Raw genomic sequence first — 14509 nt, 5'->3', positions numbered from 1 at the left:
ATGTTCCAGTTATATTCTATTTGTATTAACTACTTTTAACCATAAAACAAATCCTTCTTTGAATCTACGAATTTAATACAAGCCTATTTATCAAGGTGAAATGTAATAACAGAATCTGAAATATAACTGCTCAAAATATGTATTAAAATAATATATCTTAATGATTACTGTGTCAGTTTATAGAATACCCAGTAATAAGCTTTTGGTCCTTTTGTAATTATGGAAATATCATAGAATTTTTTTTATTTTATTGTTTTTCCCCATTTAACATAGAATTGATAAAGCGCATACAGAGAATGGTTTTCCACTCTTCTATTATCAAAAAGTTTAATTATCTACCTTTTAAGGTTTCTTTCTGTCTCAGTAAGACCTTTAATGTATTTCTTAATATTTATTAATTTCTAAGTCTTTTACTCTAGAAAGACAGAAGGGGCGATTTAGCCCCTTTTTTTTATTGCTCTGTAATTCAGAAACTAACTTAATCAAAATGTTCAGTATTTCTGACTTTTCATAATTTGATCCAATAATTGTCTATTTAATCATTCATGTGTTAGCCTTATAGAAATTTTTATATAAAACCCTATACCTAAAATAACAAGAGACTAGAATGGTCCCTTGGGTATCCCATAACCCCTGGTAGTTTTAGGTACCCTTTGTTGTTTATAAGGCACCACAGTTTCATTAAAAAAACAAAACAAGAGTATTTTAACATGGCTATTATTATTACTTATAAAGAAAAGGAAACTCAGTTATCAAAGGAACTAATGTACATGAATAATTGTAAAGCCAGTATTCTGTTTAATCAAATATTGTTAACCAAATCAAATAAATTACCATACAATTTTGATTATCTAATCTATAATATATTTTTGTTAAATTAATTATAATTATATTTTAAAAAGTTTAAACGATTTATTGATCTACAAGGATTTTCTCTAATGGAAGATAATGTCATATAATAAATATAGTAGAACAAATAAATGGTTTAATTTAAAAATGTTTGTACCTGTTAAAACCTGAAGAACAAGCATAAAAAACATTTAGCTCAAATTACTCTTGATTACCTATAATAAAAAAATGTCTTAAGAGTGAACAGTTCAAAAGGATGAAGGGAAATTTTCATTAAAAGGAAATAAAATGCTCTATTTGCAGTTTTATTTTAATTATTTAGGTTGGCTAACTGGTGTGCAATTTAAATAGCTTTTAAAGTAGGAAATATAAACAATCTACAAACTGATAAATTATAACTTAAATATTCAATTAATGTAAAATAAATTCTGTTTCTGAAACTTTTTTAAGGATTTAAAGCTACTTAATTTTGGTGAAGAATTACGTCTTTGGTTTAAGCTCTAACAATTTATTGTTTTGACATTATGTTCGATTATGAATTTTTGTTTCCTTCATAATCTTGCCTTTCTATTCCTTTTAAAAACTTTTTATGATTTTCAAATGATATTATTTTCAATCTAGTGGTGTTTTTGTTACTGTTTCATAATAGTTTATCTTTAAATTTGTTACTTATTTATCTTTTCTGTTATTTTTCTTTAGGAGTTATGCAAAAATTTAGTTACTATCTGTGACAATGTTCATGGCAGAAAAGTGTTAATTTATCTACTTAGTCCCCGTGATTCTCACTTTTTCCATCCTGATGTCATCAAAATCTTGAAAGGTGGTGACAGTAATGAAATTAGGTATAACATCTCTTTTTAATATAAAATCCAAAAAGTGCTAAGCAGAGTTTACTTTATTTAAATCACTTAGTTTTTTAATGTTATTTGTTAAAAGTTAATAGTTTAACATTATTAGTTTATAAAAAATGGATTCTTTTTTTTTCTTCAAAAAATTTGACTGTAGAATATTTTTTATATAGCAGGGTGTGTAGCGTTTTTAAAAAGTGCTTAAAGGTGCTTATTTTTGATTTACGTTTTTTGAAAGCCTTTAAAGTGCTTAATTTTCTATCTTTTCAGAAGATATTTTTTCTTTGCTGTGTCGATTGTTGTTCTAAATTGCAAAAAAATGCGTAATTTTCTCTTCAATATTTATCAGAAACTAGTTATTTTATCATGATTATGTGTAAGGTTTTTGAAAATGTTTTTGAATTTTATTGATTTTATTTTTATAAATTAAAAACTTTAAACAACAAAAAAAAAATAATAATAATTTTTATAACTGCACAAATCCTAATTATGATTTTTTTGTTTGTTTTTGGAAAGGGATTAAGAAGTACTTAATAGTGCTTAAAAAGCATTTAAAAGGTGCTTATTTTTTGTTGAAGAATCTGGCTATGCACCCTGTATAATATATTTAATTATAACATTAGGGTGTAAATGTTATAAAAATTTGATTCCATTTATGATAAAGGTATTTTACTAAGAGATAATCAAAGGGATATACTTGTAAATTATTATATTTCATAATAGCCTGAAAAAAATATAAATAACAGAGACGGCTAAACTTGTGCAAGAGTTTCACGAAACTTTTAATAAATTATAACTTTATATAGGATATGTTTATGTAATATGTATAGAGTGACACTTAGTTACAAAAGAAAGAAGATGGTTAAAAATAGCGAGAAAAAAAAGTGTGACATAATTTATGGGTAGCTCCTAAACTATTAATTGAATTAATCAAAATTTGTCTCAGTACTTTGTTTGCTTGTCATAGATTAAATTCTTTCATGTCAGGATTCACATGCACCTTAATGATTAATAGTTATTATGGGGCTTAGTAGTTGCTTACTTCTATGAGTGGTAATGTTTGTTTACTCGCAAAACTTGTAAATGTAAAATTGTGTTGTTGCTGTCGAAGCATTTAACCCAACAACTTGTAAGTCTGTAGCTTGAAAGTAAAGGAAAGAGAAGAAACTCTCTTTACAAGTAGCAGTGGATATATGTATATATATTGTCATTATTCATACGAAACAATATCTTGTTCGTCTATTTTTATATCAATTTAATGTGATAACATTCTGAAATTTCTAAAGCAAGAGAATTAAAAGTTGCTTACCATAATACTATTTCTTTAAATATGGTATAAAAATCTTTTTAGTGTCCGAAACCATAAAATGAAAGCTGAAAATTGAAAACCATTTATTGTAAAGTAATAATACAGTCGGGTCCCGTTTTAGCAAATTCCATGGGACCGAAGCTATTTCTACGCAATAATGAAAATTCGTTATACCGATATTACGAATTTTCAACATTAACAGATATTATTTCGTTACATTGGGATTACTATTCATATGAAAAATCAATTTACAGTTTTGATATTATATTTTTCATCTAGATTTGGGAAAATATCAATGTAATATTAAAACAGCGCACAAAACTAATGTAAACAATGAATTTATTAACACTTACTAATTAGGCAGATACATAATCAGTAATTTTTTTCTGAACAAATGATTTAGAACCAGTAGAAATTAAAAAAATTTCCAAATTATGCACATGTTCAAACAAAGTATCTGAAAAGATTTTTGGGCCCAGAAATATCTCTTTACAGCTTCCAAATTGGCCAAGGCTTGTGAAGCTGTAGGTACATTGTTTTCTTCTGGACATTCTTCATCATCGCTGCTGTCCGAAAGTAATTCTTGTTTGTTTTCTTGAATCATACGTACAATATCATTGTCTGTCAATGCTTCGCATGTTCTAGCATCATCTTCTGCAGTCAGAAAATCGTCAAGACTGACTTCGTTTGGCACTGATGTTTCTTTTGTCACATGTTCCCATAAAGGCTGCAAATCGATGATAACATCATTAATTTCATCGACTGTTTCATTGTCATTTGCTGAAATTAAATTTGCTTTCTTCCATCCATTACAGATGACTTTTTGGCTAATGTCTTTCCATGCTCCAGCAATCATATCCATTGCTTGCTTTACATCTGGTTCGGATCTTTACATCTGGTTTCCGATTTGCACAAGCATACGCCTCAGAAGTTGTGTTCGATACTTTCCCTTTACCACTTTAATTATACACTGGTCAAGAGGTTGTAAAATTGACGTACAATTAGGAGGAAAGTATTCGATGTGAATACATTCCAATTTTGGTGGCTCATTGTGGGGTGAACAATTATCAATAAGAAGCAGAATTTTTCTTTTCTTACGTTTCATATCTTCATCAAACTTAACCAACCACTCATTAAATATTCCAGTCGTCATCCACGCTTTGCGGCTAGATCTATAATCACAAGGTAGTGAATTTAGTGCCTGATATATTGTAGCAAAACAAAGCAGTTAAACGCAGTTTTGAATTTTTGCCTCCAATCCATTTATCCTTTTTAAACACCAAGGTTTTGTTTGGTAACGACTGGAAAAAAATTCCCGCTTCGTCAGAGTTGAAAACATTAGAAGGATCATAAGACCTAATTGCATCTGATATTTTTTCTGATTTCCAGTCATTCACAGCTTTTAAATCAACAGAGTTAGCTTCACCACAAATTTGCTTTGCAACAATACCATAACGTTCCTTGAATCGATTCAACCAACCAACACTTGCTTGAAAATTTTCGTTTCCTAAAGTTCTTGCAAATTCTAAAGCCTTTTCACGAATGAGGGGCCCGGAAGTTGGAATGTTTCGGGAGCGAATATCCTGGAACCATGCAAAAACAGCTGCATCTACATCTTGAAAATTTGAAAGTCATATCTTTTTTCTATGTGATCCGATCAATGCTGATTGCACTTACTGTTCCAACTTCGTTCGATTTTTTAAAAAAGTAGATAGAGTAGATGGGGATAGTCCATACTTAGTCGCAACGTCAGCTTTTTTTATCCCATGATCAACTGCTGAAATAATTTCCAGTTTTTGCTTAATGGAAATTTGTTTACACTTTTGACCACTCATTATGCTTAAGAAGGAAAACAAAATGCTTGCAAATGTTGAAAGCAGACAAACTGATTTAACTAACCTTCTTCTATTGAAGTTGCACACCACTCTGGTAATTTTCTGAAACTTGTTTACACCCCTTTTACACCTTGAGTTCTTAGAACAGCTCCCCCCCCCCTATTTAGTCTGTTGTAATTCAAGGAAGGAATTGTTCTGCTAAGGGTGGTCACTTCTAATCTATCATTCTTGACAAGCCCTTTCTATTGAATAGAATTCCCTCTTTTAAAAGCATGTGTATTTTTACTTCTTAAAACATGAATGAATCAATGCAAGGGTCAACTCAGGGTGGTCTCTTTCCAGTGATTCTTCTTTTTTTGACAGGTTTTTCACATTTGAAACTTATTAGTATTTTAAGGGTGATAAAACATTTCATTTCTGAGAGCATTTTTGAAGAAATGTGTCTTGTTCATAAAAGAAAATAAGACCTGGTGTTAATTTTCGCCTTCGCTAAATCGGATAATTGATTTCGTAATATCGGTATTTTTTATACATTGTTCACATGGAAATACATTTGGGGATTCGGAAAATATTCGTTACTTTGAAATTTTTGGTATTTCGAATTTCGCAAATACGGGATTTGACTGTAGTACGTATTAACTTAAAATAAAGTTCCAGTAAGGTTTCAAGATCATCCACATATTATTAAATGTAATTAAAATTTTTAAAAAATATCAGAAATACCATCTAGCAATCGCATCAAACTTCGTAACCCTCAAAATCTGTTATGTGTTGTTTTGTCAAACTATGGTACTCTTAGAGTCAAACTCTATTACTTATTCTCTAGACCTAAATATTCGATTGCCAATGACTAGTAAAAATTTTGAATCCTGTTTTAAGATGTTTTTAATGTTTGTTTATTTTCATTATTTTGCAGTAAAAAAAATGCTGATACTCGACAGTCTGAATTGAAAGCAATGATTGCTGATCCACTTTTAAAAATGATCAAGTCAAATATGAAAGAACTTTATACAAAAAATGCTTTTTGCCTATTCACTGTTACTGTACTTCAACATGCTACAGGTAAGCATCTTTTGATTATTAAAAAGAATATTTACATTGAAAACATTTAAATTTTAATCAATATATTTTTCAGGTGATAAGAAAGAAGTTTTTGAATCTATAGCTGATATCTTAGTTGAACCATACACATCTGATAACAAAAATACTCACCCAATTGAAAGAGGTGGTTCTAACTATATGTTGAAGCAACTTCTAATTCAAGATCAAGCTAATTCTACTGTGAATTGTAAGTTCTTTTTTTCTATTTAATCTCATGTGTAGTTTAAATGAAATAATAACTTATTTTGTTGTATGCTTATTTAAGAGTTAATGTTTCATTTATTATTCTTTTTGCATGTAGGACATTTGCTTATATAGCTTAGATCATATTGATTTAAAAGCATATTAATATACAGTTGAACCCTAATTATCTGACATCAAATCATACGACACTTTGGTTATCCTATACCACTTTTATCTTGCATTGAATTATTATCACAGTTGGTGTCTCTCAATTACTGCTGTGATTATGATTCTGAAATTTAGCTATTTAAAGAAGAAGAAAGAAAAGAAGAAGAACAATTAAATAGAAAACAGAAATGTTCTAAAGATTTTTTTCCATGATATTATATTGCTATTTATGATAGAAAAAATCAAACACACATGCTTTTTATTTTAAATTTTGTTGTAGCCACTATTTATTTTGAAAAAGCTCACTTGTAGTTATCATATCACAACTTATTATATTTTCATTATTAATATTCAATTGTTATGTGCCTTTCCTGCACCAATTATATCATAAATGCATACTGACTTGTCAGTTTTTTCATCACATACATTTGAGTAATTCTTTTTAACACTCAATTAAAAAACTTTTTTTATTATCTATCATATATTTATTGACCATTTTTAATTTTTTTGGCAACTTCATTTCAACTTTGTATCTCTCTAAAACCCTCGTTACTCAAAAAAATAATAATAATAATGTATTAAAAATTATATTGAATATTCTGCGAGTTCATCACTCTTAACTTAAAAAATAAACCTAATTTTTTTTAACTATTATATTTTAAAATATTGTAATGAACTAGTTTGCTATCATTAACATCTAAAATAAAATGAAAAATTCTTTTCTTTTTTTTTTTTTTTCATTTATTAGTGACAACTCATGTTATCAATTTCTTATTAAACAACTAGATTTTTACAACCTTGCTCTAAAGGTTGAGAATTTGATACTCCTGTTTACATAAATTTGAAACTTAACCTATTAATTATATACCCATCTCTAAATGAATTGATCACTTATGAACTAGAATTAAATTTTGAATTACTGACTTTACACTTCGAAACTTATTTCTAAGACATTAAATCTAAATCTAGTGAAGCATTTTTTTATTTACTGATTTAAACATTTATCGTTCATTTTTAACATATTTGTAACCAATAATCTGAGCATATTAAGTGATGTTTAGCAGATGTTTTTTTTTTTCATTTTTTTTTTTTCAGTTACTTAAATACTACTGTCCATTGTGGCAATATCAAATATTGTCACTGTATACAACAAATATTATGCTATGAATTTTATTTTATTTATTTATTTGCTTCGAATATAATTTAGCAAACTAAGATTTGTAGATGAAATAATATCTTCGGATTTTTTTAGAATAGCCTGAAAAATATGAATCAACTTTATCTAAAAGCATATTTAGTTCTTTGTTGCAATACAAATTTATATATATANCTCGCAGTAATAATTTTTTAATGCGATAAAAGAAAAGAATATGCAAGATTCTTGCGCTGTAGTGAAAACACTGATATATATATATATATAGCATGCTAACAACTACTCTTTTAGAAAATTATTTTGTTGATTGGTAGACATTTAAAAACCAAAGCTTTCTGGATATTGGGTAATATTGTCAAAATTTTAAAAGCCTCACCATGAAAGAGTTCAACAAAGTGAAGTCGCATATATACTTTTAAATCATTTATATGTAGTAGTATGGAAAATAAGTTCAAATGATTAAAGAATAATACATTAAAACATAAACTTAGGTACCACTAGAATAAATTTTTTTAAAAAACAAAGTTTTTTAATCCGACCCTGGTATGCATATTTTACTTTTTAGTTTGCTAATAATAATTGTTGATCACCCTCAATAGTTTTGAATTATGCTTGAATTAAGTTTTTTTTTTTTTTTTTTTTGAATTTTTAAATGCACGCAAAACTTGTTATCGAGGATTTTTAAAAGTTTGCTGTTTTATGCTTTTCAATTTTTATTTTTTTCCATTTAGGTACTTTTGGTGAAGCGATAGTTTCAAAAGTGCCGAAAGGTGTTTTGGCGACTTGGATAGATTGTAATCGAGGAGCCTTTCTTTTAGTCAGGTAATTATTTAATTATATTTAACATTGCATAACCCTTTTTATGAATGTGATTGTAGTACAAAAGTTTGGACAACTTAGATAAACAGTTTCATGGTGCAGTTTCTAGCATTTACATGTTTTCATTGGGAAATTTTTTTTAAAAATAACGTATATTTTTTTGTTTAAAATTGGCTTTAAAAATAATAATATTGAAAAAATATTTAAATTTGCACACTTTTATCTCCCCATCTATCTTTCCTTTTTATTGATCCCTATAAGAATTATTGGATTTCATTGTAATAATATTTAACACTGTTAGGTCAATAACTTTCTTAGCACAATTGAAATACCAAAACCAACACTATTAAAAGGAAGCGTTAGAATTATTTGGGCAATTCCTTTTTTTAATGAATAAAACTGATTATAAATGTTTTTTTTAAGCAGTTTAGCGATATTATGTTCTTTCTTCATAGTTCTTCAAATTTTTTGGGTTTTCTGTGTAGCTGTGTCAGTTTTTCATAATCCTTAATAATCTGCTGCATATATAGTACTTAGTAAAGAAGGTAGACAAACACTGGGAATTTTTAATGGAACTGTTTATTTTTGTCTGTTAGCCACATTTGAAATTGGCATAAACAATTTAAAATCAAAGCTATTCAGCATGTAAGTATTTCTATATTTACTTTGCTATTTTATTTATTGAAAAGGTCATAAAAGAAGTGATGGATAGTCAACTATCATAGAAATAAAGTTGTAAAATAAAAAGAATTATATTTCATTTTTAGTTCGCTCTATGTATTATTTATTTATTTATTTTAAATTATGAGTCTTATTATGTAAACTAAATGTATAATCACTGTTAACAATATTTTTACAGGAACTGGTTAGCATTCCAAAAATGTACCGGAAAAACTTTTATTATAAAAAAAATAAAAATCAGTATTGCAGGAAATATTTTAAAATTGTTTTGGATATGATTTTTTCATTTATTTGTCAGGAAATATTATGTGAAAGAAAAAAAAGAATTATTTTCCGGAAGCTTAAATTAAAGGCGCCTTTCAACCATCACATGTTTGAAATGCACTTGTGAGGCAACTAAGCATTTATAATAATCAAATAAAAATTTCATTCGGTACATATTACAAAAATATAACATTTTTGTTTCTTTTTAAAGCATGTTTCTGATCATTGACTTAGGCTAAAAATAAATAACAAATACTCTTGTTAAATGTAATGGCAATAAGTTTCGTTATTGGCTATTTGGTTGTTGTTGTCTTGTCTATATCAGGGCTAAATATTTCCAAAAGTTTGGAAGGTGAGTGTAAATATAGCACTATTTATAGCCATTGCCTCATAGAGTAAATATGGCCATAAAGATAATGGCTATTGAAACTATTTGGAAGAAAAGAAAGGCTTAATACAATTAAAAATAAGAAATTGGTACTTCAGTAAATATGCACGCTATAGCTTTTGTAGGAGGTAACTTTGTGTAACCTAAGATATATTATATTTTATAATTGTCGTTCAACAGCCAACCTAATTTTGGATTTACGACTACTAATATTCGTTTCTGTAGCCTTGTAATTTTGAACCCAATACAGAAGACAAGGGAACTTCTGGATCAAGTATTAGGAGAAATTTGATTTTGTGGAGGACTTTTTGATGAAATTAACCTGCATTTGCATGGAGTGGAAAACCTCCCACAGTTAGCCTGACTGCAAGGAGACTCTAACCCATGATCCGTCTACCACTGAGAATACTTTATATCAGCACTGTGGTTGGTGCAGTATTCTTATCGCTGGGATTCGTTCTCGATTTGAATCTTGGAACGCAAACGCTTTGCCCCCCTGAGCCATCACAGCTCACCCTAAAGTATTTTATAACCGCCGTTAAACAGCCAACCCAATTTTCGTGTTTTGGGCTACCAGTGTTCAACTCCTTAGTCTTGTAATTTTAAACCTAATTCAGAAGACAAGGGAATTCCTGAATCAAGTATTGGGAGAAATTTGCCTTCATGGAGAACTTTTTGATGGAACTACCCCGCATTTGCGTTACATGGAGAAAAAGACCACGAGGACCTCTCATGGTTAGCCTGGTGGCAAAGGGACTCTAACCCATGATCCATCTAGCACTGAGGATATTTAATGTCAGCACTGGTTGGTGCAAGACAGATGCGGTTTTGTATCGACCAGCCATCCCTGGGATTCGAACCTGGTTCGCCTCATTGGAAGGCGAATGTTCTATCCCTTGAGCCATCATGGCTCAAACTAAAGTATTAACAAAAATCACTATATCTATGCTTTAACTTAACTAAGCAGAATTTGCAAAAGTTAGAATATGTAATATTGCTCATAGAAATTATAGCCTACCAAAGTTGATTTGTATATAATTTTTAACCACTAAGCACATACTGGTTTAGTCAATAATCAATGTCATTTGATGCTAAATATATTCTTCATTTATATACAAAACGAACTTATGTGACGCATGTTAAACTTTTTATTTCAATAACTAAATAGAATGAATTGTCTATATTTGATTTGCCTTCATTTGATATTCTTCTCTTCAAAGTTATAGTACATGTTTATTATATGTATACTATTAGTTATTTTAGTCACTCTTAGCTGTCAGTTTTAATTTGAAAGCATAAATTTGTGCTTAGATTGGTTGTACTGACATTTTAATCATTGTTTGATTGTAATAAAAAGTAATTAACATTGTATTTATTATTGAATTAGATATTTAGTTGTAATTTCTATGTTATTTTAAGATAATGTCATGTTTTTACAAATGAAATACTTAAAAAATTTACTTTCTATTTTAGCTTAATAGAAACCAATGTACCAGCTGTAGCTTCTAAAATAAAAGAAGAAATGGAAGGACGAAAAGCTCAATTGAAAAAGAAAAATTTCATGGGAGCAAATGTTCTCCTAAAAAAACTTAAAGATTAATATACATAAATAAATTTTTTAAAAAAAGCTAATAAAATTTGGTTTAGTTTTTGTTATCAGAGTCTTCTGAATCTCACTTTTTTCTCACTGGAGGGAAGTATGAAAGGGAACCACTGATCTTAAAAACAAAGGTGACAAGTGTAAAACAATTTTATCCTCCCACTATTTTTCTTCACTTCATTTGCTAAATCTTAAGACACCACCATAGTTAGGGATAATAGGGGGCCGTCAGAAGAAGTTTCCAGTGCTTTTCATAGCTTGTAAAGGGCAGGAAATCTCCTTCGGTTGTTACATTAATTTCAGCATTAAGTAATAAAAAAAAGGAAAGAATTTTCCACTTATTGACTTTTTATAAAGGACTGCCTGCCCTGTGTTATAACAATTTATACACGCTTCTTCATTCACGAAAAACCTTTTCCTTCGTGTTTATTGGCCGCGGTCAGTAGGCGGATGGGTGATCAGCCTACTTAGGGCGCACGGTATCGGCCCTCGTTAAACTGTTCTACCGTAAAGTGCTTGACTTCGCACGCAGGTAGTCAGGCTAACAGAGCGGAGGATCAAAATTGTGATCGTGTGTCTTCGGATCATCCTCAGGGATGTCGCCGATAGCCCATTGTGCAGCTCTAGTATGACGTATATAAAATACTTACCATACCTTCTTGTTCAGCAACTAGTTCATCAGACCATCATCAGATCTTGTTTATCAACAAGCACCTTTCAAGTTTTTCAACGCAGAAATGAAGTTAAAAATAATTTTTTAATGTTTATAAATATATTCACGACAAATTCTGAAGTAAATAAGTAATAAAAAATAACTTTTTCTGCTGCTGTATTTACAATGATTTCAGCAAAAACAAAATCTTAGTTATAGAATCGTAATTTAAAGAATAATATTATTTTTTCATAAAGTATTGCTCTCTTTAATAACATTTTAATGCATTCCAATAAAATATTTTCAATTTTAGAAAATTTCTTAATTCTCATTTTATTTCTATCAAAATTTCATATTTATTTCTATTTTACAAGAAGTGTTTTAACCACACATTTATTTCAAAAGAAATTTAGAATTTCCTAAAATGTAGCTTGTCATCGTTTCTCTATGTGTCAAAGCTATAGTAGAGAGGGTTTAAGTTATCGCTGATACAAAAAAAGACAAAATATTAGCTTATTGTTCATTTTAGAACATTGAGGCGAATTTAATTTTTTTTTTTCCTCTTTCTGAGCATACCTTGTATTTCAAAGACTTTGTAGAAACTAATTAATTTATAAATTTCGTTTATTTAAAATAATTTACTTTGATATTCATTTCTGTTTAAAATAACTTACTTTGGAATATGCTTTTCTACTAAGATCTATTATATTATAGTATTTATGCATTATTAAAAAGGCTATACGTTAAAATAAAACTAATAAAAAAAACTAAGTCTTTGAAGAAATAAATTTAAAATATTTATCTATCTGAAAAAAATTATTAAAAATACAGCTGACTGAAAAAATTGTAAGTTTGGATGCTCAAAAGTGGGTGGGAAATGTAAGGAAACGCTTTTTCCCTAATCTTAAGGAAAGTGGACTTCCCATATTTACTAAAAAAGCAAAGTTTCCCCATTGTAACTTAATCCTCGTTTTTAACTGTGTCAATGACTTCTCCCCCCATACTCTTAGGTTGAGAGTGTCACAGGACGCAAACTGCATCCATGAAATTGCAAAATGTCTAAATTTTATGTCTTTAAATTATTTTAAAAATATTTACAAACTTGAAAAAATTGTGGAACAACATAGTATGCTTTTTCTCTGTCACCCATTCTTGTATCCAAGTTGCTGTTTTTTATACATGGCGTTAAGATTAAGGGAGAAAATCTTGCTTTGGTCAAAACAATAATTGTCTGATAACTTGCAAATTTACTACTACTGATCTAAATGTAGTATTATTGAACTGTACAAGATTTATAAACAACTCGATATGATTAAATACATAAAAATGAATTGGATGGCCCACGTGATTCGTATGAGTGATGACAATACAATAAAAAAGATATTGCTTTTTAGACCCACTGGAACAAGAAAGCGGAGAAGGTCGCGGTTGAGATTGGCTGACTCGGTGGAGTCTGATTTTCTTGCAATTAATGAAAAAAATTGGAGATCAAAGATAAATCTTAAGTCGTTATGGAGAAATCTTCAGAGGAAGGCATTGGGCTGTCTGGCCAACTATGATGATGAATATACATTTACACAAAAGATTTTACCTGCTATAAAATATTTTGATATTTAATTCTTTTGCTGATAAATTCATGAACAGTAACTTCAACTGTTTTTTTTTTATTTAATTTTATTTGAATTAATAATAACTTTAAAAAAAATTTGAATAAATAAAAATAGCTGAATTAACTTGTGTCGGCAAAATAGATATGGCCCATAATCTTATTTTGTGTCTGATCTTAAAATATAAACAAATAGTTTAGCATAATTATGATTAGTCCCTCAAATCGTTAAGGTTGCATCTTAGTTCATAAAAATCCATTCTTTAAATCAAAAGTTATTACGTATTCCCTTTTTTTTTTTTTACGCCCTGTACTATGTATTTGTTAACATGATATTTTTTATTACACCCATAATGAAAAAATAAAGTAAACAAAATTATAAGATGTTTATTTACTTGTTCACGCCTTGCCTTGCTACTTAATAGATGGCGCTATTAATATACATATACATTTTTTACCTCTCTTTTTTTTTAATAAATACAGTCCATGTAGTCGTGAAGTGTGGTGCTTTTGTTTCTTGCGTAGAGCTTTTCTTGTGTGTGTATAAAACATTTTTGGTCCGACATGAGCTCGGAGGTGTTAGTCAGTGACTAGGGAATGTGTTTTGTGAATTTAAAATTGTGATAGAGGTCAGTGAAGTGTCCTTTTAAAAATAAAATGAAAATCGTGATTTCACATGTGTTGCGTAGGAAGTTAAAAATTATGGCTTATTAATTAGATTCTGAAAAGGTAGTGGTGTTAGTTTGTTGTGATTTTCAGGGTAAGTGGAATTTCGATTAGCTGTAATTTGAGAATTGTGTTGCTTTGTTTTATTGAATTGAATTAGTTGTGCTTTCGTTTCTGCCTAGTTTGGTTTATATCTTTTTTGTTTTATTCGATTGTGTTTTTTGTTTCTTTTCGGTCTGTGTTGAGTGTTTTTGATATGTATTGCCTTAGTAGAGTTGCTTTCGTTTTGTGTGTTGTTTACATTGTTAAGTAATTTCGTTTAGTAATTGCTTTCGATTTGGGTGTGGAGTTTAAGTGATAGCATTTCTAATTTGAAAGTGTTGTTTT

The 14509-nt window shown here is 28.9% G+C and overlaps 2 protein-coding genes across 2 annotated transcripts in view; both read left to right on the top strand.

Annotated features, from left to right (window-relative positions):
* LOC107453126 (Pumilio and CPL domain-containing protein penguin) overlaps nt 1-11254 on the top strand; it is a gene marked incomplete in the record, with an annotated part of 28259 nt that extends 17005 nt beyond the window's left edge. The window contains 5 exon segments of the mRNA XM_071185993.1: nt 1549-1691; nt 5758-5903; nt 5977-6129; nt 8178-8268; nt 11072-11254. Of these exon segments, the coding sequence (XP_071042094.1) occupies nt 1549-1691; nt 5758-5903; nt 5977-6129; nt 8178-8268; nt 11072-11198 (660 nt within the window).
* A 2766-nt stretch (nt 11255-14020) lies between these two features.
* LOC122271529 (ATP-dependent DNA helicase pif1-like) overlaps nt 14021-14509 on the top strand; it is a 4018-nt gene continuing 3529 nt past the window's right edge. Inside the window, exon 1 of the mRNA XM_043053145.1 lies at nt 14021-14034. Within this exon, the coding sequence (XP_042909079.1) occupies nt 14021-14034 (14 nt within the window). The remainder of the gene's footprint in view (nt 14035-14509) is intronic.

The sequence above is a fragment of the Parasteatoda tepidariorum genome, chromosome 9 (assembly GCF_043381705.1).
Source record: "Parasteatoda tepidariorum isolate YZ-2023 chromosome 9, CAS_Ptep_4.0, whole genome shotgun sequence".
In the NCBI taxonomy this organism is placed as follows: domain Eukaryota; kingdom Metazoa; phylum Arthropoda; class Arachnida; order Araneae; family Theridiidae; genus Parasteatoda; species Parasteatoda tepidariorum.
Note: the sequence above shows the minus strand (reverse complement) of the source record. Positions and strands in the feature narration are given on the sequence as shown.